Source organism: Cygnus olor, chromosome 5 (genome assembly GCF_009769625.2).
Source record: "Cygnus olor isolate bCygOlo1 chromosome 5, bCygOlo1.pri.v2, whole genome shotgun sequence".
Taxonomy (NCBI): Eukaryota; Metazoa; Chordata; class Aves; order Anseriformes; family Anatidae; genus Cygnus; species Cygnus olor.
Genome location: NC_049173.1, coordinates 38,523,846 through 38,545,639, shown reverse-complemented (window position 1 = coordinate 38,545,639; position 21,794 = coordinate 38,523,846). Strand labels below are relative to the sequence as shown.

The window sequence follows — 21,794 nt, the reverse complement described above, 5'->3', positions numbered from 1 at the left end:
GCAACAAATGTAAATGAGCACATTTTTATAACTTGAGTTCCTCATCTTTGTTTTGTGGTAGAGTTACATTCAGTGACCTGGAATTCTTTCTTAACTTAGGGTGTATAATGTGTAAGAAGCATGTACAGGGGAACAGAGGCTTGGAGTCAGGCAATATTCAAGCTGACAGTTGAAAATAAGACTTCTCTTCAGGTTGGTTTGACTATGATACCAGAGGTTCATTTTGTGGCAGAAAAATCATCTCTGTGCTATTTAATTGTAAGCGTTATGACAGCTGTCGCTAGAATCCTTGCTATCCTGCTAGAAAATGCCATGCTACCAATAAATGATAATAATCACTAGGAATTATTTGTATAAGAAGAAATCCAGGGAAATTGGCTACTCTGAAATTTTGGTAATACTCTATCTATTTTTTTTCTATTCTGTCTTCAATAATGTCTCATGTTTTTAGATAAAAAGACTGTTACACAGTTTCTCTCAACATAGCTTCTGTATCTTTGTTGTTTGGTTTTGTCCTTTCGTTTTTTCTTAGCTTTATATCCTAGCCATGTTTTTTTCACCACTAGTTTGGTAAACAGTGGAGAAAAGCAAGATGTGCTCTGCTCTTCCTCCAGACAAAATCTGGGTTCTTTATGTTTTGATTTGTTTTTTGAAAAAAAATATGTAGCTAAAAGGAAAAACAGGCAAACTCTAAATGATAGAAAGGATAAGAGAAACCCCATTCAGCCCTTGATTGTTTGTTCAGCCCTGCATCAAGACCAAAGAAAATCCCTAAAGACACAAAGTAAAATAAAATCTTCATCTTTGATAATATTTTTTTTTCTGGAGTTAGGACAGAGTCTTGGGAAGAATTAGATTTGAATTGCATAAGTGCAATTTTCAGTTGAGAATTACTTCCTTCCATTTTTCTTATGTGGTATCTTAAAAAGAAAAAAAAATAAAATAAAAAAAGGGCATTTGAATTAATGCAACCAGCATACTAGCATGACTTAGTATTTTTTACCTATCAAGTGAAATAGTGTTTGATACCATCAATTATGTTACAAAGGAACCCCAAGTTTGAGTAAATAGTGACTATATCAAAGAATGTATTTGATGGAAGTAAACAATGGAATTAAGGGAGATACACAGAACTAAAAAAAAAAGATGAAAATCTCTCTGGTGTTTACACTATCATTTAAATGTTAGAATTTGTCAGTCTCGTCTGTTGCTTTTTCAGCTTCTCCTGAGCTGTTTCATGAGAACACAATCAGCAAATATTTTTAGATGTTAAAAATTGATTTGACAAATTCTGGTAAATAATAAAATTTATCTTAAATATTTTCTTCTTCTTTCTACAGTGGAGAAATTTCCATGCAAAAAAATTCACTCTGGGTTTCTTTCTTTTCAGACCTGTGTGTGGAATCAGAGGGAAAACTCTCATAATTAATCTGCCAGGTAGCAAGAAAGGGTCACAGGTAAGAAGTGTTCTTACTGATCTGCTACTGAGGACTGATGATAAGTACCTCTTATTGTTCTGAATGGTAGAAAGTACCTACTACAAGTTTTACAGAAGTTAACTGAAATGCATATTCACTAACACACCATCTCTCTTGGTCAGGGACAACACAGTACTGGTCTAATTGAAAGTACTGTGCGACCAGGACAGAATTACTTTTAGTACCAGAGAGTACTTCACTGTAGCAGGCAGTTGTAATGAATAGTTTAATGTTCTCTTACACTTCCTCCTTCTTTTCTAGTCAGCCTATTCCTGATCCCTGTGTTTTCTACAGCTTCCAAGAAAGCATTCTTTTTTGCACAGAAGTAAGAAAAAGGCCTAGTGTATGGTAGAACTTGCTGGAGTAAAAAGAATATTCCCAATTTTGGTCAGCAAGAGAGGAAAAAAAGGAACATCATTTTTAAGTGTATGAAGATTTTTTAATGTTTTGGATATGTGTGTCAGGCTTTACACCCTTCACAGTTGGTTTTCTTCCTATGTTTTGTTCAGTTTGGACAGAGAAGTTAGGCTTTATTTTTTTGTTCATGCTTACTTTTTGACTGCTTTGTATTAATCATATACATATGTGTTATACTCTGAGATTCCTCCTTTGCTTTACAGATTTATAACTATTTATTGATCCTATTCTTATATGTTGCTATTGAAAAAGCATTACTATAACAAATCAGAAAAAGTTAGAAAAACGTGCAGGTGACAAATCAAAACAGACAATATCAACTTCATCTTATGTTTCTTTGTGCTTGAAGGATTGCCTACTCAAACATGTGCCTGGTATACGTATGTACTTTCATTTGAAATGGGAAAGATTTTATCTTTTCCAGTGCATGCAAAGGACCTATCACCCCTGTTTTTCTGTATTCTTAGTGGATGGAATTTTATGAAGTACATACCTTAAAAGACTTCAAGGTAAAGCTCATCATTTGATAAAATTCCCTATGAACACTGATTTCTCAGTTGTACAGCTTCTTTGCTTTTGCCCTCTGATTGTCTAATCCCAGCTTAAATGTAGTTAACAGACAGCTGATGTCAGGTGTGCCGTCCTCACATGATGTTCTGTGGCAGTGGCTCTGCAACTTAACCATCAGCATCACACCACTGTCTTACGTAGTTGCGCACAGGATCCGTGATCTGTATGCATGAACAGTACCACCTCCTTCTCATTTAAGTGCTTTCTTCTCTTCTTCAGGGAAGAGTCTATCTCCCTTTTATCCATTATACCTATAAGACTTTCAGATGCTTAGTTGCCAACACTAGCCAGCATCTATGTCTTTCTACCCTCCAAGCCGCTTTTCTAGGATTACTGTCATTCAGCTTTGCAATGTTAGGAAATAAGAATATTTCTTGTCACTGGGAACCATAAAATGTTTCCCTGTACTGGAGAGGATCAAGGTACTGCAGTAAGTTTGCTTTAGTATGAAGGAGAAAAGAATGGCAAGAGTAGAAAAAAGGGTGGAAATTTATTTTGCTTTTGAAAGGAATAAAGAATTTATATCAGTAAGTTCAAGTACAGAATGCAAATTGTAGCCACTGCCATCTCAGCTATTCAATAAAACTCATTCATACCTCTTGAATTTCCTGCTGCCCATTCATTCATTGCCAAACAGTTGTCTAACTGGAAATATTTATGCTTCATATTGAGCAAGGACTTGTGTAAGTGCAAAAATCTGCCATTTGTTCTTCTGACAGTTCAGGAGATCTTTATGAAGGTGCTGGCAGTCATTGTGCTAGTCATCCTGAAGGAGAGTACCAAGAGTTAAGGGTGAATGTCCAGGTATTGTATTAGGTACTTTGTGATATAGGAGATCAGGGAATGTAGGGGGATGATAAACATACTGTCAAGATACAGCCATGGTGCACAGCTGGAGATCAGAGGTGGGGCGTAGTGTATAGACCGTATCTGACACAGTGGAGCATTTGAAGTGCTTTCAGTGTATCTTGCATCTGTTCCTGCATAACCCATTGCAAAAAATGCAGTTAAACGACAGTTCCTTCCACATCTGTAACCATTCTCCAACTTCTCAAAAGCCTTTCAAGGCTATTATCAAAAAGTCAGTGTTCACTTGAATTGCATCAGTCTCGGTAGCAGCAATCTTTCTTCTCTAAGAGAGAATTCGGTTAAAATAAAACCTGATTCAATGCCTAAATTTCACCCAGCCCCACAACAATGAAGTCTGGCCTAATACTTTTAGGATACATGTCAGCATGTATGTTTATGATGCATATTGCCAAACCATCTTCTCAAGTTTAGAAGCTCAGCTTCAGACTTGCTTCTCCTGAAAGAAATAGTTCTCACCCTTGTGGTGATGATCACCTTAGTGGTCAAATAATCTTTGATTTACCTTTTCAACTCCTTCCAGATAAGTCCCCTCACATTAGGGCAACATTATTTTAGAAAAGCTATTCCAGGGATACGCCTGAATATCTGCCATGAGGGGTTACTGTATTTCATCATAAATGAGAGAGAAAATTGCCTTTCTCTGAACCATAATGCTTCTAGGAGCACTAGTGAGACAGTTCTTCACAATTAAACATCAGGAAGACTCTTCTTGTGTTAGTAAGGTTCAATCTTTCCAGTGGTCTTTCTGTCTGCATAGCTGGCTGATGGATCCAGAAAGACAGCCTTCTCCACATATACCCTGCTAAGCTGGTGAGTGGGCTATACAGCCCGATACAAATCTGCTAAGGTAGATTCCCCTATCAATCATAAGAATCATTCTCCTGGGCTCAGTATACGTCAGTGACCTTGCTGAAAAATGTCTTCACCTCTGGCATCTAACAAATGCATACCAGGTAGTTTATCAATGTTTTCTGAACCATTCACTGCCCAATCACAGAGAGGACACGGTACTGATGTGCTGTTTGGCAGCACAGCCCTGAAGTTGCTGTTGCACGAAAGACTTTTGTTTAGAGAAATATAAAGGATGTTTATAGGGACTCTCACCTGGAAGTTGAAGAGGGAATATTTTGAATACTGTTGTCTCAAGCAGTCATTACAGGTTTTCAGATACATTGTTTACAAGTTTCCGTTTAGGGACTCAGTAATCCTTCTTTGATTCTATGGTTTCTTAGAGTCTTTTTAGGAAATCTAATAAGATTCTATAATTGAAAAAAAAACAAAAACTTAAACTGCCCTCAAAACATGTACCAAGCATGGAGGGTTGTGGGGTAGGAGTATACCTACTTGAAAGTCTTCCAGTTATTAGTCGGAAGACATATCTATGAATATAGCAATGGATCCCACATCTTAGAGAACTGGTGCACTGGTAAGAAGTCTATACTTTTTTTCAGAAGTCTGTACATCTTTTATTGAATTGTGAAAGGGGTAAAATAGCTTGCAGTCTCTGATTCTTGTAGTGTTCAGTAGACTCCTAACATGCTAGGTAGAGAACAAAATGTCATTTTGTGTCCTGAGGCACTCAGACTGTAAAGATAGGTAAATTGTAAAAGGAGAAGGAGGAAAAGGAATGAAATATGTTAGTAAGTATTTTAGCAATAGTTCAATATATAAGTAATTAATAAAAGAGGTAATTCTGCTGGAGAAAAAAAAAAAGCTGTATGATTTCGTTATGTAAGCAAGATTTTTATAAACTGATGATTTATTTGTTCCTGTCATGATGATAATCTTTTCTGTCACAATTTATTTTAATATAAAACTAAAATAAAAATAGGAGGTTTCAGCAAGGATTTTTAAGATGCATAGTATAGAAAATGGTTCTACAACAGGCTGGATCTCAAGAACCAAATAGGACAGGTTGTTACCAGGTATTTGTCTCATTTCTCTTTTCTTACTTGCAAATTTCCTTTCCATCATACTAATATAATTATGTAAGAAGTTTATATAAAGCTGTGAAGTTGCATCACTATACATATTTCATTAATAAAATACTAAATATTAATAAAAAAAGACAGCAGTGTAAATGTCCATCTCAAAAATGGACACAATGCAGTATTAGTTTCCATTGAAATGGAAAGAGTTGAAAACCAGAGCAATCTGATCTGAATGTGTAAACTCATTCCCTCTTGCTGTATAAATTTCTCTCTTTTTATGAGTGACAAGTGCAGATTTCACTTAATAAAAGGACAGGTGTGTCTACTTAGGTCAAAACCAATATTGTAATTGAAGTAGAAGGAAGAAGGCCACTGCAGTAACCTCAGTTGAAGCTTAGGTTTGATCAGAACATCTGCATAAAAACTTAGGAGTCTAAGCCTTACAAAGGAAAGAAATCATCAGGGACTGTCCAACTCAAACTACTTGTTACTGGAAATGACAAAGGTGGAACAAAATCAGGGAGTCAAATTTTAAATTGTCGATGCAGGTTTTAATCTTGTAAATAAGTCATTTCTGACTAACGAACTCTCCTCTGTCTCTTAAAAAAGAAAACACTCAAGAAGTCTGCACTGGTCATATTAATGTTACCATTCCTACCTATACTTCTAGTAGCTAATTAAACGAAACATTTTGGTAGGCTCTTGATTTTACATAAGGCTAGCATAGCACAACAGCGAGGAAAAAGCCTTGTCATCCAAAGCTGCCAAATTTGTCGGTGTTCTAAATTCATTGTTTGTAGCTGTAGCCTTAAGTCTTTGCAGTCACCAGAGACACTAGGCATTTCTGCTTGACTTCAGAGCAGCTCTGTGCTCTGTTGCCTGCTAGAATCGGGAGCATTCTTTGTAATGCTGCTCTGGAAGATGCAGGTGATGCCAATCATGTGTTCTCCAGGGAACTTGTGCAGCATGTCCCACTGAACCCACATTTGTAGAATATTTCCATTTTTGTGTTTTTCTAGTCTGTTTCATTTCATTCTAGCCTTAAAAAAGCTATTTAATGCTGTGAGAAGGGGCAAAGTATGAAATTACCAGCTGCTCATTGAAATCATTGGGTCTATGGCAATTTACATAATTGTACTAACAATTGCTTAAAACAATGAGTGTTAGAAATAGCATGAGCTTTTAGAATACTTCTTGGGAACCCATTCATCAACAGTTAAGCCAACAAGGCTTTATTTCAGTGGTAGGAGTGGGGAACATACTTGCTAATGAGTAAATAATTAATGTACATTTTCATTATTTTTAGTCAGTTCACAGATTGTTGTGTTCGTTTACCAGTTGCTTGAGGTCTGCTTTTTCATTGAAGTAATGATGGTTGTATACCTAAATGTTTTAAACCATTTTAAAAATAATACTCTGGAGGCTCAATAGCTCTGAGCTTTGCAGTTACATTAGAAGTTACATTTCTTTATTACATTTACAAATAAATTTTAATATATATTCATTATATACAGCATATTATGCTCATCCAGCTTACTCTAGTTCTTCAGAGTGAAAAGTTGAATGTTTATAGAATTCATAAATCTGTGAAGTAGTCTGACTTTTCATTATTCTTAAAGATGTGATTAAAAGGTGGGTTCTTATGTAGCAGCTTTGAGGAAATAGTGTTTGTGAGTCATGTTTTTGACTTACGAAGTGGCTTAGATAAATTCTAATAATCTCTGATGGATGGTTTGTTTGCATAATCATTTTTATTTATTGAAAATACTTGTTAGAATATCTGCTTACAAAATGTTTAGCATTATTTATTTTCTGGACACTCTAAAATCTTGGATTACAATTTGACGAGTCTCCCTTATAGTTGAAACAAAACCAAAAATGAAATGCAACAAAAGGAATAATGTCAGCTTTTTCTGTCAACTTGTATGTTCCCTAACTGCACTGCCATGGCATTAATTGCTGTGACCTTGCTATCATTTTCCAGTAATTTAATATATATATGCAGTCTGCAGAAATTACATGAAGAAAACTTTTTACCTGAGGTGCCTGGGAGGAGGATGAGAGGCAATAGTCATAAATTGAAGAAGGGGAGATTCCAAATGGATAAAAAAATAAAGGAAAAAAAAAAACCTGAGGATAATTAAGCATTAGAACAGGTTGTCCAGAAAGGTTGTGGAGTCTCTGTTCTTTGATTTTTTCAAGAGGTGACTGAATGCATCCTGGAGCAACCCATCTGAATTCAGTATTTTCATGGCGTCTTAAGGTTCCTTGCAACATGAATGATTCTTGATTCAGTGGAATACTAGCATACTTGAGCATCAGAGGTAGCTAGAAATGTGTACTCCCATTATGGAACAAGAAGAACAATTACATTGTGCCTGTGTTTTTGCACTCTCCAGGCATATAAAATAAAACAAACTTTATAATTGTTTTTAAGATGATAGAGGAAGGAGAGTTTTAGATCATGTGTGATCATTTGTTTTGAGTTATATAAAATTATAATGACATCAGTAGTTTTTCATTGTCACAGTCTACAGGTTAAGTCCATAAATGCAAAAAATATATAGCATTATATAAAAGCATAATTGTGGAAACGATTATGAAATGTTCTCTAATTGTGAAAGATCATAATAGAAATGATTTGAAGCTAATAACCCTGCAGGGATAAAGTTAATGTTTTTTTAATTCTGCATTTTTGTAGCATTCTGCAAACTGCTATGAACTCATTTCTGTATTATGTATTCATGAACATTTTAACTCATTTTCCTAAGTTTTAATCCAATATTAGCTTAATTACAGTAGCTCTAACTGTTGTACAACTTACTATATTTGCACAAAAAATGATGAAATATATTTCATAGTTCCCAGTTCTGGCTCTATTTTTGTTTGGTTTGTTTTTTGTTTTGTTTTTGTTTGGTTGGTTGGTTTGGTTTGGTTTTGGTTTTGGTTTGTTTTTCTGGTTTTTTTTTTTGTTGTTGGCTTTTTTTTTTTTCCCTCTGAACAATTGCAATTGCCCATTTAGGGTTTTATTTATGGTCAGGTGAAAAGATGCATCTAAATCCCAAATATCCCTTGGGAGCAAATCTGGAAAATCCCTATTTACTTCTGCAGTAACTTTTCATAGTCATTTCTCTTCTTGTTGTGCATAGGAATGCTTTCAATTTATACTGCCAGCCCTACCTCACGCCATTGATCTTTTGCGGGATGCCATTGTAAAAGTAAAGGAGGTACACGATGAATTAGAAGATCTACCTTCACCACCACCTCCTCTTTCTCCTCCTCCAACCACCAGCCCTCACAAGCAGACAGAAGACAAAGGAGTACAGTGTGAGGAAGAGGAGGAAGAGAAGAAGGATAGTGGAGTTGCATCAACAGAGGACAGTTCCTCTTCACATATAACTGCAGCAGCCATTGCAGCTAAGGTGAGTCTGGCTTGTTTCCAGAGGAGATCCTTTAGTTTCTATCTCAGGTACTTTCCACCAATATTCATTTGCATCCTAAGACTATATACTGGTGTTATTATGCTCAAACAAATGTATTTTAGATACATTTCATAGAAATATAGTCCCCTAAAAATATATGAATCCTGTTTCAGAAGGTGATCACAAATTTCAGTGGAAGTTACATTGTTCATTAGCTTGATGATAACATGCATTTTAATGATACCACTCTGATGTGACAGATTATTTTTATTTTTATTTTTTTTAAATTCAAACTATTCACACATGAATGTACGAAGTTCAGTAAGTGGCAAGGAATTAAAGAATTACAGCAAGATTTTCTAAACTATATTTTCCATTTTGAAATGAGAGTGTTGTTTTTTAAAAGCATTGATAAAAAGTACAACTAAGTAGCAAGTTAAGTAATAAGCTATCCAGTCCACTGCATTCCAATGTGCATGTCTATGTAACAGATGTGAAATTCTGCCACAAATTAAATACCATGACATCTTCTTTACAGCCTCGCTGTAACTAGCAATTGTAGATCAACATTACTCAAACCAAAATAATAAATTTGAGACTACAAAAGAAAAAAATTAGATAACACTTGCAAATTATTCTGGTTAAAATTGTATCTGTTTTCCAAAGAAATAACAGATAATTTGTAGCAATATGTAGGTATTTACATTTTTTATGCCTTGAGTTTTCAGCTAGAAAGACAATGTATTCCTGTGTTTTTGGAAAGTTTTTCTTCCAAATTAATTTGTTCTATATTTACTCCACAAGCTGTACTTTTATTTCCTCTTATGGGAATTGAAATTCTAAGTAACTCAAAATGCTAATAAACAACTTCTAAACCAAAGCAACAACATTCCAACTCCAGAAATGTGAATTCAGGTCTGATGCATCTTGACATTTCTAAGACAGCTGCAGCTGGAGATCATCTCCTCATTTATAGAAAATCCTGATTACATATGTCTTTACAGGGATGAATTAAGGTAATTATCACTTGCAAATTTCAGTTTTTATTAATGCAAATTTTAAATTCGTTAATTTCTTTTAATATAGGCAAAGACAAGTAATCTGTGCAATTTTTAAAGGCAGAAAATACCTGAGATCTAAACTGTCTGTGTTCATGTGAGCTTGGCATTTCAGCACCACACTTGTTTTCACTTCATTCCTTTTCAGTCATTTGCTTGTATAGCGTCATGTTTTCCTGTCACTGTATTCATAGCTGTTATGTGTTGTGCATTAGAAGCATCCATCCTACACCAGTTCAGCAGTTATCATGGCAAAAGGTGAACAGCCCATTCCTGGTCTCATCAGTTATTGCCATCACGCAGCAGGCAGTGCAGGAGAACCGGTAAGATGCACTTCCAAGAGGCTTTTGCACTAACAGTGGCTAAAAATACACTGCCTGCCTCCTATTCTTCTGTGTGAATAGACAGTGTTATTTGTTTTATTCTAACACGTACACATCAGTGCTGTCTTTTAGAGAACATGCTACAGAGAATATTCTTAAGATGCAGAGCTAAACAGGATAAATATATGCATTGTGACAGTTTGAATAATTTTGCTGCTGAGATAATCATTGCTATAAAGCCTTTGTTTCTGTTTAGTCATCAACTTTATCATCTAGTATACTCAATTGTCGAATGTAATTAAAATAGTCTCCTAAAACTGCGGCTTTAGAGCTATGAAATTTTGGTAACTTTTTCCCTTTGGTTTTCTTTGCTTTGCTTTTTTCTCTCAATAGCTTGCTTGTCAATATAATACAACATTGGTACTGGGTGTTCATCTCTTAATGAACATCACTTACAGTTTCTCCTTTATTCTTGTATTGTGTTTAGAAGTAGAATTTCTCAAAAACAGAATTAAAGACTAGAGTCAGTAAACAGTGAGCTCTTGTTATAAATAACTGAATTTTAGTGAATAGTAAGCAACTACTTCAATGAGTGGTAGAAATTACTTAAGATATCCCTAGCTTTTTTTTGGACTTTACCCTGACATTATAACCCAAAGGTTGTAACTCAGGCTCTAATAAAATACTATACATTATTTTATATCTCCCAAAGATTTAGTCTAAGCTTAAATCAAGATAGAGTAATGGCTCTAGTATCATCAAGAATTCATACCGTATTCATAATTGTAGGTTAGAGAAACCTGAGGAATGCAGTTGGCCTTGAAAACCTTGTGCTGTTGGACCAGTTCATTCCATGTCAGCCAAGAAACTAAGTGCAGATTCTTAGGAAAACGTTGTTAGTTCTGTTGAAAAGAGGCTGCACTTTCTTGTCCCCTTAGTCAAATAGTAATTTAAACCACCAATTGAATAGTGTAATCCCTCTGTATTTAAAACATGATGACCATGCCTCTTGAAAAGTCATTTAGGAAATGTGAAGGCTTTAAAGATGATGCAGCTAATGATAAAGCTATATTACCCACATACATATGTACATATGCGCACACATTTATTCCAATAGTTTCATTTTTTTCAGCTGAGGTTACTAAACTCGAATTGGCACTGCATTCTTCAGTATCACTAAAATAGTGAATTTGAGCTCTCCAAAGCGTGCTATTAAGCTATCATCTTCTGTGCCCTTTTGCAAATTAGTCTTACACGTACTGTAATCCAAATTTGATCTTCATACTCAGAGCAGGAAGTGACTAGTTTTTCAGAAGGTTTTCTCTTTTTCTGTGCTTTTAAGATGTTTTTACTTTCGTATAACAATCACAATATTTAGCATATACAGCTTATTTCCTTAGCACCTTGCCAGCACTGCCAATCTTTATTCAAGTACTGGGCAAAAGAGGAGACCTCATATCTTTTCCTTTTTCCCCTTCTGGTCAACTTGTAGTTCTCTAAGTTCAGAACACAAATATTTAGACCAATTTGAAACTACTTGTGGAAAATGTGGTAAAAGATAAAATTTTAGAAGTAATGACTGACAGATAAGGTGGATATCTTTCTCTGTCCGCCATTTCTCATTCCTTTTTGTCAGTATGTTACAACAGTTTTTCCACTTCAAGTAGCTGTAGACAGAAACTATTTTCACTGAACTTCAGTTTTATTGTACCCCATTTAGAGTTTTGAGGCATCTACCCTCTGTTAAATTTGTTTGAAAGTGGGAAACAAATTGAAAAAAATAGGGAGACAATTATACACGCTCAGAGCGTGTAATAATAATTACCCAAAGCACAATGATACTTCTACCCTTCCTTATTGCAGATTTTCAGGCTCCAGAAAACTCAAAAAATCTCCTAGGCTGACAAACCTCCTTAACAAGATTAACAAAAAGCTGTCTTGACTAGAGATACACATTAACTAAATTTATTTTTAAAGGAAAAAATTACTAAATGTGAGTAAACTGAGTAATTCCCGTTCTCACATAATATGTATGCATAAAAATGCCAGTAACATTGTTATCTCTTTCACTTAATGAACAGTATATATGCATTTTATTTTTCATATATTTATGTAGATGCACTGTACATATTAGTACCTTCTTTGAAATCAGCAGGTTATGGTGGTCTAAAGAGAATCTTAATACTGATTTTAGCTATAAAATGCATTCTACTGTCACATTGGAGAAGTGAATCTCTTAGGAGCAAAATTTGTAACTGTAAGCTAACCTAAATATCTCTGTGAGATTTTATGTCTGTGAAAGCTTACAAGCTGAAATTTAGATAGGTTCTAGATAGGCTTTGTATAGAGATTTTTTTATGGCAACTGTATTTTTGGTAAAGATAGTGATTAGGGAATAATCCACATTGAAAAGAAATGCCTGTAATCATATTTTCCCTTTATCTTCAGCTTCCTTTGCTGAGTGTCCTGGCTGAGATTTTAGCTAAATTTTAATTTTTTCACAGGTGAAAATTGTTACTCCACATGCAATTCATTGGAGACTGAAATAGCCTCAGTCATGGTTTATTTTCTTGTTATTCTGAAAAAGTTGATGCCAGATAAAGTTTTAGGAGCAGTGATTGAAGGATATGTGGGTATAAAAAAAAACAAAAGCTACATGCCTGAAGGAAATGAGACAATAGGTAATATCTCAATATTCTAGAGTGACCAGAGTAAACTCCAGGGAGAATTGGATCGTGGTATCATTTGTAAAAGCAATATTGTGTTTCTATTGAGGCATGCTAGAGCGTATAAAAGATGTAGTGGGCCAGTACCTAACTGTGTCAAGATGCAAGCAGCTTTTTATCAGAGGAGGATAAAGAAGAGGTTTCTTATTTGAAGAGTTAAAACTATTCCTTCTTTTATTATATCTTCTTTGGTTTATGCCTTTATCATTTTTTTCTTTTTTGCTACAATATGGAGTTTAAAAGGAAGCATAATTTGTAGGTAGCGCTGGAGCTTTGCCAATATATAATTCAGAGATGTCAACCATTTTACATATTTAACATTTAAGATGGAATTGCACGAGAAAAGGAGAATAGAAGGGAGATGGTGCCTTTGAATACAAACGATTTTCTCTGCTTGACCAGGATAAATATCCTTGTTCCTGCTTTCCTCTACTTATACTACATGTTTAAGATCCCATTTGCAAATCAGAATACTCCAAGGAGAGGCCAATTAGGTACTGTTTCTGGAGAGGAAAATATCCCCAGAATAATCTTCTAGAGTGAAGAGAAACTCTATTGGCTTCTTAATTCATAGTGGAAATTGCAATACAAGTTACATATAGCATTGAGAGATCCTCTGAAGAAATTTTTTATATACTAACAGAAGTTGGCAAAAAATACTGTCAGTCTGGAAACACAGCAGTAGAGCAGAAAGCAGGCAGTTGGTGATACACTGAGAACAAAACCTGTTTCCATACAACTTAGATTTTAAACATGAGAAAGTCTAATGTATGGAGGAGGGTTTATGTGAGATACTGTCCACTAGGTATAACTCGGTATCTCTAAGTCAAGGTTGCCAAGTTAGATGTGTTTGTTTTTTACAGATGGAAGGAAGATGAGGGAGAAAAATGACATAAAAAAGCAGTATTAATGATGTGTGCCCTAAGATTGGTCATTTTAACTGCACAGGAACAGTGCAGCAAAGCTGCCTTAATATCCTAACATTGACTCTGAGGATTCAGCAGATTTTAAAAGCTTGGGTTAAAGCTTGTGGCATTTGCAGTATAAATTGGGACTTAATACTTTATTTCTAATGCAGGCATGGAATGCAACATGAACATCTACTTCACACCAGCCCGAAAAAGGATGAGGGCATGAGTATCACATTTGTAGACAAATAACATTCCATTAAATTTTATGTTAGTGTAATATCAGTCTTGTGACTGATAGAAGACAATTTGTCTGCTTTTAAATGTTGCCAAGGTCTGAGTAAGTTCCTGAAGTAGGTTTCAAAGATTCTATAACTTTCCCAACTGTAACAGCTTTGATATGTCAATATGCAAAATTGGCAGACCATTAAGAACATCCCATTCTGTTCCTGGGAATACATATCCATTTCATTTTCCTCCTCTTTCAGTACCATCCCTGCTTTGTCTCCACACCTCTGTAATTTGGGATGACCTCTGTGACAAGAAATCCTGGAAGGAGGTATTTTCCAGTGGCTTCCATTTGTCCTAAAGCCTTACTAGGCAAAAATGCTCAGAAATGCCTAAATTCTGACCAGGTGCAGCATCTCAATTTAAAAAAAAGAAAAAAAAAAAGAATGCTGGACATCCTGGCTGGAAATGATTAAAGTTGGTGGTTTGGCTTGTCACTGGAGCTTCATTTCTTCCTTTCTTTTATTATGCACTACTGCCATGTCCCCCAGACATTTTTCAGGTGGTTCTTTCGGAACTTGAACATCAGGCTAAGCTAATAATTTCTTAATGAGATCTTAAAATACGTGTCTGTATATTCAGATTCAAAAATCTGAATTTGGAGTTAATTTTTCTACATTTTCTTACATGTTGTAATGGAAAATTAAATTGCAAGAACAATCTGATGTTACAAGTGCTACCTCTGAAAAATAAAGAGGTTAAAATCTTGAAAACAAAATCAGAATAAAACTCTGTAGAGAGTGTTTCATAGCAGAAAAGCTGCTTGCTGCATTTTGTGTGTAGAACTAATGTTAGAGATCAGTTCTCCTATATGAGGCATTTATCATTTACACGTCTTATCATTTTACACAAAAAAATAAAAACTTGAATCATGTTCAACTGACAATCTAATCCAGTTTAAATCTGGTGTGATATCTGCATGACGGGGCCCACATACTGCAGTAATAAAAAGCAAGAGACTTTCTAAGATTCATTGTGTTAACGATGAGAAAAAATTCATTCTTAAATGCAGTCCTGTACCTCTTTTCTTTGGAACTAGTGATAAAACTGAACAGGAGACAGAAGATTTAAAAAAACATACTGATGTATTCACTTTTATTACCAAATAGAAGACCACTTTCTCATTGTTGTAAGTTGATGTGACTCCATTTAATTAAGAGGCTTAATAATACCAGCTAGAGAGTCTGGCACTAAAACTCCGCCCTAGAAATATCTGGCCTTCTAGTGAAAGCAAAATTAAGTGTATTATTTTGTGAAAACAAAAGATTGATTTCTTTTCCCCTTCAGAATGCATTTTAAACACAGGCAATGGCTTTGGATGGTGTTTTCTAGTGTTTTTGCCTGTACTTCCTTCAGAGAGGCCTGCGGCTTTTGCCAACACAAATCTTTACATGAAGAATTTCTGTGCCTGAAATGAAGTCTTTAGTACATGGAATTAAGAGCATTTACTCACTGCATGACATTTCTTCAGAGGAGATCAGTCATTGCTAATAATTGGGTTTCTGTTTGGAATATTAACCCCTACATAGAGGATGAAAAGTCTGCCTCCATTCATGTCATGGTAGAAGTCACCGCTGGTCATTGTTGGGTTTGAAAGGGTTAAGTTTGAGTCTTAGGAAGAAAAACATTCTTTTCTTATTATTTCCTTCTATATATTGTAGTATATCTGGTTCGAAGTTCTTCAGGACCAATAGTGCGTTCTATGTTACTTCAGTTAAAGTATGATATTACATATTTGCGAGGGGTTTGTTACTGAAGTTATGAGAACATACTGTTACCACTACCAACACTGCATATACTGTGTGCAAACTGAGAAGTGAGGTATTCCAAGAAGTTTTTGAAAAAAGATTTTGAATAAGATTTAAATAAAATATTTGTTTTTGACCATTAATTCCATTTCTCTTTTTTTAAGATTCCAGATTCCATCATCTCTCGTGGTGTTCAGGTGCTCCCACGTGATACAGCCTCCCTCAGCACTACCCCTTCAGAATCTCCTCGTGCCCAGGCCACCTCTCGTCTCTCCACTGCATCCTGCCCAACACCAAAAGTAAGTACATTTATGCCTTGCAAACTCCATTCTCAGACATATAACCTATCAGAGTAATGTATTGCCTCTGCTGAAGAAGGTTGGTTTGCATGCAAGGGATGTATCATTCTAAGTAATAGATAAATCGGAGACAGTACTTTATTCCACGTGTACTCTTGTACAATTTAGTATGTGGGTCTACCAACATGTCATGGTTACTGAAGTTGAATGTTATCTCCTGCAATATCAGTCATGAATGTAAAATTGTTAACACCTTGAATGTCTTTAATATATCCCCAGGAATGTAGATAATCCTGCCACTGAGTAACAACATTAAACAAGTAGTATTTTGTTGACAAAATGTATGTGCAAATTTTTAGACTGGGACGGGGCAGTTCTCTGCCCCGCTCTATTATTGATCAGTTTAAACCAGTTTCAAAACAACCAATGTTGCTCAAACTTAGATATTTGCTGCCTGACACTTGGAAACAAAAAACAGCCTAAATTGAATAGAAAGTTTTAATGCCAACCTTGTGGGATTATTATTCAGTTCTTACTGATTATACTATACCATTTAATCATTGAGGTGACCTCTATTACGTTCTCTTTTATAAAACTTTTAAATAGTTTACATCAAAGACTAAGGGAAATGACCAGTGGCAAGGCCTGTAATGTCCACCTTCAGCAGAATTCCTTTCAGCAGAAGAAAGCTCTGTCAGAATTCACTTTGTGTTCATGTCACAAAGATCTTTCTATGGCACCAGATGTAGATGTACTAATAAACTTGTAGCAGATGGCGAACAATAACATTCTTCCTCATCTAATATGTTATCCTTGAAAATTATTCTGCTTGCTAAAGTGATTGCCAGCATCTGCTAGTTCTTCCTGCTGTCTCATTCTTTTCTGTTAGTGAACAAGATTTACTGGCAACAACCCATAGAAATGTTTAAATGTTTTGCTTTAATCTATGGGATAGTTTTATGCTCACCTTCACTGTAACAGAATCAAAATTATTCTGATGGACAGCATACTGAACTTCATTATATAGTCTGCTCTCTTAAGATGTTCAGTGAGTTCTACCTGCAGGTGGTTCATTCATTTTTTACTAAAAAAAACTGCCAGTTGTCTGATGGCTAAAATCAGAAACTCAGAGCTTATTACATTAGAAAACTGGAGCCAAAGAGGAGTACAGAGAAACTGCATTGCATTTTATGGCTCTTGACAAAACAGAAAAGTCCAAAGAAAACAAAAGGAGGCAAATAACAAGCATAAAAAAGAGACAGTGCTATTGCTAAGAAATAGCTCTAGGTTAAGCCTATGTGTTTTAAGGAGGGTATCATAATGGGAAGGAGTGAATCTTACCTATTGTGAAGCAGAATGCACTCCTCTAGACTATTTTCAAAGATTCAGAGATTACAGAAGGAAATTATATGAACTTTGATATAAAGTCTCTTCCAATGTAGATGATTCCGTGATTCTGTGAAAGTAATAAGTCTGAAAGTCTTCTTCGGGAAATTAGTTGAGATGGGCTCTTGTCATAATTGGATCATGCTTTGGCATTTCATATTAAGCCCTATTTTTCAAATATTACTGCAAAATCAGATTTTGCACAAAATATGTGAGACCACACCACTTTTAAAATAGGAGTTGCCATGAAACATCAAAGTTGTCTAGCTTTTCTGTGATGTCTTCCAAAAGTAGGTAGTACAATCTGCTTTAGGGAAAAAATAAGGAAAACCCAACTGTTAACAACAAGAAAGTAAATGTGAAGGATAATCTTCTCTGTTGCTATTACTTAAAGGTTGGATTTTGCACAAACGTGTAAGCTGCTTTGCCACTTAGAGAATTCTTTGTTGTTTTTACTTATTTTAAGAAAAGAAAACTCTAGCTACTCTTGTTATCCTTTTGTTTGGTCCTTTTCAGTACTCTCATGTTCTCAAACATCATCTGAATTTGTCAAGAAATATGGTTCTTTCATATTCTTCAAGATTGTCAATATGTCTAAACGTCTTCACTTACTATGTATTTCATTCTGAATCCTGGCTTTCTAATAATGCAATATGAATGTAATTTATACTGAACCTCTTGATCCACAGATTCGCACAGTAATGACACAAAAAATGAGTTGCAGTGCAGCATCCAGTTGATATTCCAGGTTGTTGTATTTTTTTTTCTTTGATCTGAAAGAATGTATTTTTTCAATATTCTCACCGTCTGGTTTAGGAACTTGTTTCAGGCTCCTAAACATGTATATATGAACTCAAAAAAAAAAAAAAAAAAGGAGAGGAAGTTTCAGCAAAAAACAATTTAGTTTATATGTATTTTGAGTGGTGGTCTGGCCATAAATCTAGTGGCACTAGATTTTTTTGTGAACTACGTATTCCAGTTTATTTTGTTGTACCGTTTTCTTGTTGTATTTTTGTCCTAAATGTACATAAACCCTTACATCTCTCTTACTGAATTTGCTGAATAGCAGAAAGTTGTGTGTCCCTCTCAGAAAAAAAAATCAAGCTTCTACAATGATGGGAGCACCTATATTGAATAAATGTAAGTAGCAGGTTACTAATGCATGTCTGTATTTGAGAGAAGGTATGGGAGAGTTCATTACTAATACTCTTGATTGATCTGTTACGAAAAGTCTTCACCTTTTCGTAATTATAATGTTGTTTATATATACACACAGCATGTAGACAGACACAAAATACAATATTTAATTTTAGATTTCTTTGCTGTTGATTCTTTGTCTTCCATGTTTTCTGAAGATCTGTCTATAACAAAGTAGTAAATGATGAATAGTGAGTTTGAACCTATATATTTCAATCAGTCTTCAAAAGTTTAATCCCTGATAAAAGGAGGAATCACTGTAACCTCTTGGGAGGTCAGAACTTTTCAAGAAAAAATTTGATTGGGACAACTCTGTCTGTTGTTAGGTACATCCCCAAAACTAAGCAGACTTACTTTTGTTAGCTTCTGATAAATCTCTGTAGAACATCTTCCTTGTTCTGTAAATTGCATTTGAGTTTTAAGCAAAATCCACTGTGGCTAAAGAGCATTTAAAACATATTTATAGTGGAATGATTCAGATAGAGAGGCAATCTAAGTTTTACTCTGGGGAAAACTGCACTAACAGTTCTCCCTCTTCCGTTTATTCAACCATAAAGTTGATGGTGATTGTGACATTTTTATCTTTAACAATATGGTTTTGGTCTTTTTAAAGTTGTAATGATTTTTCAGCAAGGTTAAATGAATTTGCTAAATATTCACATGACAAACGTTTAAGATGACACAGTATGGCTTGCAAGATTTTCATGCAATTTCCAATAGCTGCTTAGATTATAAGATCTTCCTGTATTTTTGAATATTTCCGTGGGTGCCATTTTCATGAAGTTCAATGCAATGGTCTTTTCAGATACAAAAGCAAAGTACTACACAGTGTAAAATACCTACTACAAGTATCAGGAAATTTTGCCTAACGTTGTCTTTAGGGGCTTTTTTAAAACTTGTGGCATAAAATTTTAGACCTACAACTTCAGATAACTTAAAAGAATATATCCTGATCAAATGACTGAGTCATTGCTTCAAACTTCTAATTTTGTTTGACTCTTAGGGATGATATTAGTATAAAAGAAATTTGCAGCTTTCAAGTTCAAGTCTTTCCTTCTCCCCTACGTAAATGACACAATCAATTTTTAATTTTTGCCATTGCTGTGTGTCAAAGTCAAATGAAGCAGATATAGAAGACCAAGGACAGGATTTAAATTATCACCAGGAGTACATTTCAGTGACAAAAGGTGTTCAAAGTATTTTACTTTGCAAGATCATCAGTCTAACTGATGTTCAGTTCTTCTGCTTCAGTGGGCAAGGTTTCTTTCAGCATTATCTTTGATCATGAAGAATCCTAAGAAACTTGTTATGGTACTTTTAAGATGAGAGTGATTGATTTTTAATGTTTTTTTTTTCTTTTCTTTTTTTTTGTACTATCTTGCTACTTCATTCCTGACACATTATATTCTGCTTAAGAAAAATTATCATTTTTCTTTAGTTTAGTTGCGGATTATCTGTCCTATCTATTATTTATTAATTATACTGAATGAAAACAATACACTTAGTGGTATTGACATACATACTTATATATTTGTAGTAATGAGAGAGAGCTTTTAATTCCTACATGAGTCTCTAAGCTCTGTCTGAGAACTAAAACAAAGAAGCACGACTGCTTTTCAAAGTTTTCTAGATGCTAGCAGAACAGTCACCTCATCTATCCACCACTCCAAACACACCTTCTTTGTGGCATAATACATTTAATTCTGCTAATTGATCACTTTCTGGTAGCTTTCTTCTAATAAGAATGGTTATCTTCATCATTCTTACGTCTACATTCACCTATAGACCTAATAGTGTAAAAAGTATCATATATTTGTAATTTTTGTCTATATAAATGTTTCAGTTGAAAAAAAAATCTGAAATGAAAAAATCAGGAAAAATATCATTAAAAAAAGACAAGTGAGCATTATTCCTGTGAGGAAAAAAAATAAAAATCTCAATCATCTCTCATACTTTCTTCCACAGAAAAATGATGCTTTGAACACCTCCCATCATGAACCATAGCTTTAATATTGAACCTAGATATTGGTTCAAGTTTTCCATACAGTCAAATGATCTAAAAACTAAAAGTAAATATAATTATTGTTTATGTTTTCAGTCTAGTGTCGTGAATTTTAATATACAACTATTATGTGAAGTAATCGGATAGGGAACAGGTAGAGTTGAGAAGATGCTTTTTTATCAGTTACTGCTTTTTCGATAGAAGAATGGTCAGGTTGCTTACCACAAATCCTTAGTTGATGAGACAATGTTCTGGTCATGATTTGGCAAGATGTAGTTTTATCCATAGGGTAGATATATTGTGTAAATTGGATGTGATAAATTTTGTATTTGTTATCATAATGCATATTATTTCTTCTTAAAACGACCATCAGATTGAAAACAATATGGAATGTTTGTGAATATATTTTAACATTTGTTCACATACACTAAATTCCCAAGAAAAGTTTTACTTTTTCTTTTTTAGTTACGAATTTGAAGTTCGCATATGCTATCGTCCTTTCTGCCTAGCAACTTGATGAATTTAGTAGCAAGTGCTTTGGCATAGTTATCTTGCTGTGATATGGTCAAGGAGCACAGAAAAGTGCAAAGGATTTTTTAAATTGTTAGGATGATCTAGGTAGATGAAATCACACTCCAAGCACGGCAAAGGGTTCTTGCTTTTTCTTGTAAAACAGCTGACTGTAGACACACAAGCTTCATTAGATATTTGATCCTGCTAAAAATTCCAATGTTTCCTTGATTATTTCCTCTTATTTTTTTTCAGTACATATTCCAGGCTTACCAAAAAAAAAAAAAAAAGTTATTTAGTGAAAAGAAATACTGGGAGAATGTATACTGGATTAGAAAGTAGCCAGGGTTGTTTAAGAAGAGGAATCCTGCTTACTAACACGTGTCAATCTAATGTATCCTCCAGTGTATCCTATCAGTGTTTTTCAAATCCACTACTGATCAGGAGGCAAGAATAATTTCCATTTACCTTTTTTCCTCATTTTTAAAAGTATGTTGTCCTAACAAAGCATATGGATGATTGAATTCTAAAAAGTCTTATTTTTATTTTATATTTTGTTTAGGAAACCTGATTGTTATTCAATAAAAATATAAAATGACACAGCTTCAAATGTGAGACACTGTAACTAAGAAAGAAGCAGCTTGGTGTGCTTGGGATATCA

General features: G+C 34.6%; 1 protein-coding gene across 25 annotated transcripts in view; it reads left to right on the top strand.

The window, feature by feature from the left end:
• The window catches only part of GPHN (gephyrin), a 333,615-nt gene that overhangs the window by 220,147 nt on the left and 91,674 nt on the right, over window positions 1-21,794 (top strand). For 16 of the 25 annotated variants that reach the window (XR_005820015.1, XM_040557299.1, XM_040557318.1 and 13 more), the window contains 4 exons: window positions 1,391-1,457; window positions 8,416-8,688; window positions 9,962-10,069; window positions 15,904-16,038. Coding sequence is in view for 24 of the 25 variants with exons in the window: in XM_040557299.1 (XP_040413233.1) it covers window positions 1,391-1,457; window positions 8,416-8,688; window positions 9,962-10,069; window positions 15,904-16,038 (583 nt within the window). In the remaining variant the exon portion in view is untranslated. The remainder of the gene's footprint in view (window positions 1-1,390; window positions 1,458-8,415; window positions 8,689-9,961; window positions 10,070-15,903; window positions 16,039-21,794) is intronic. The other 9 variants (XM_040557323.1, XM_040557310.1, XM_040557315.1 and 6 more) reach the window with 1 other exon arrangement.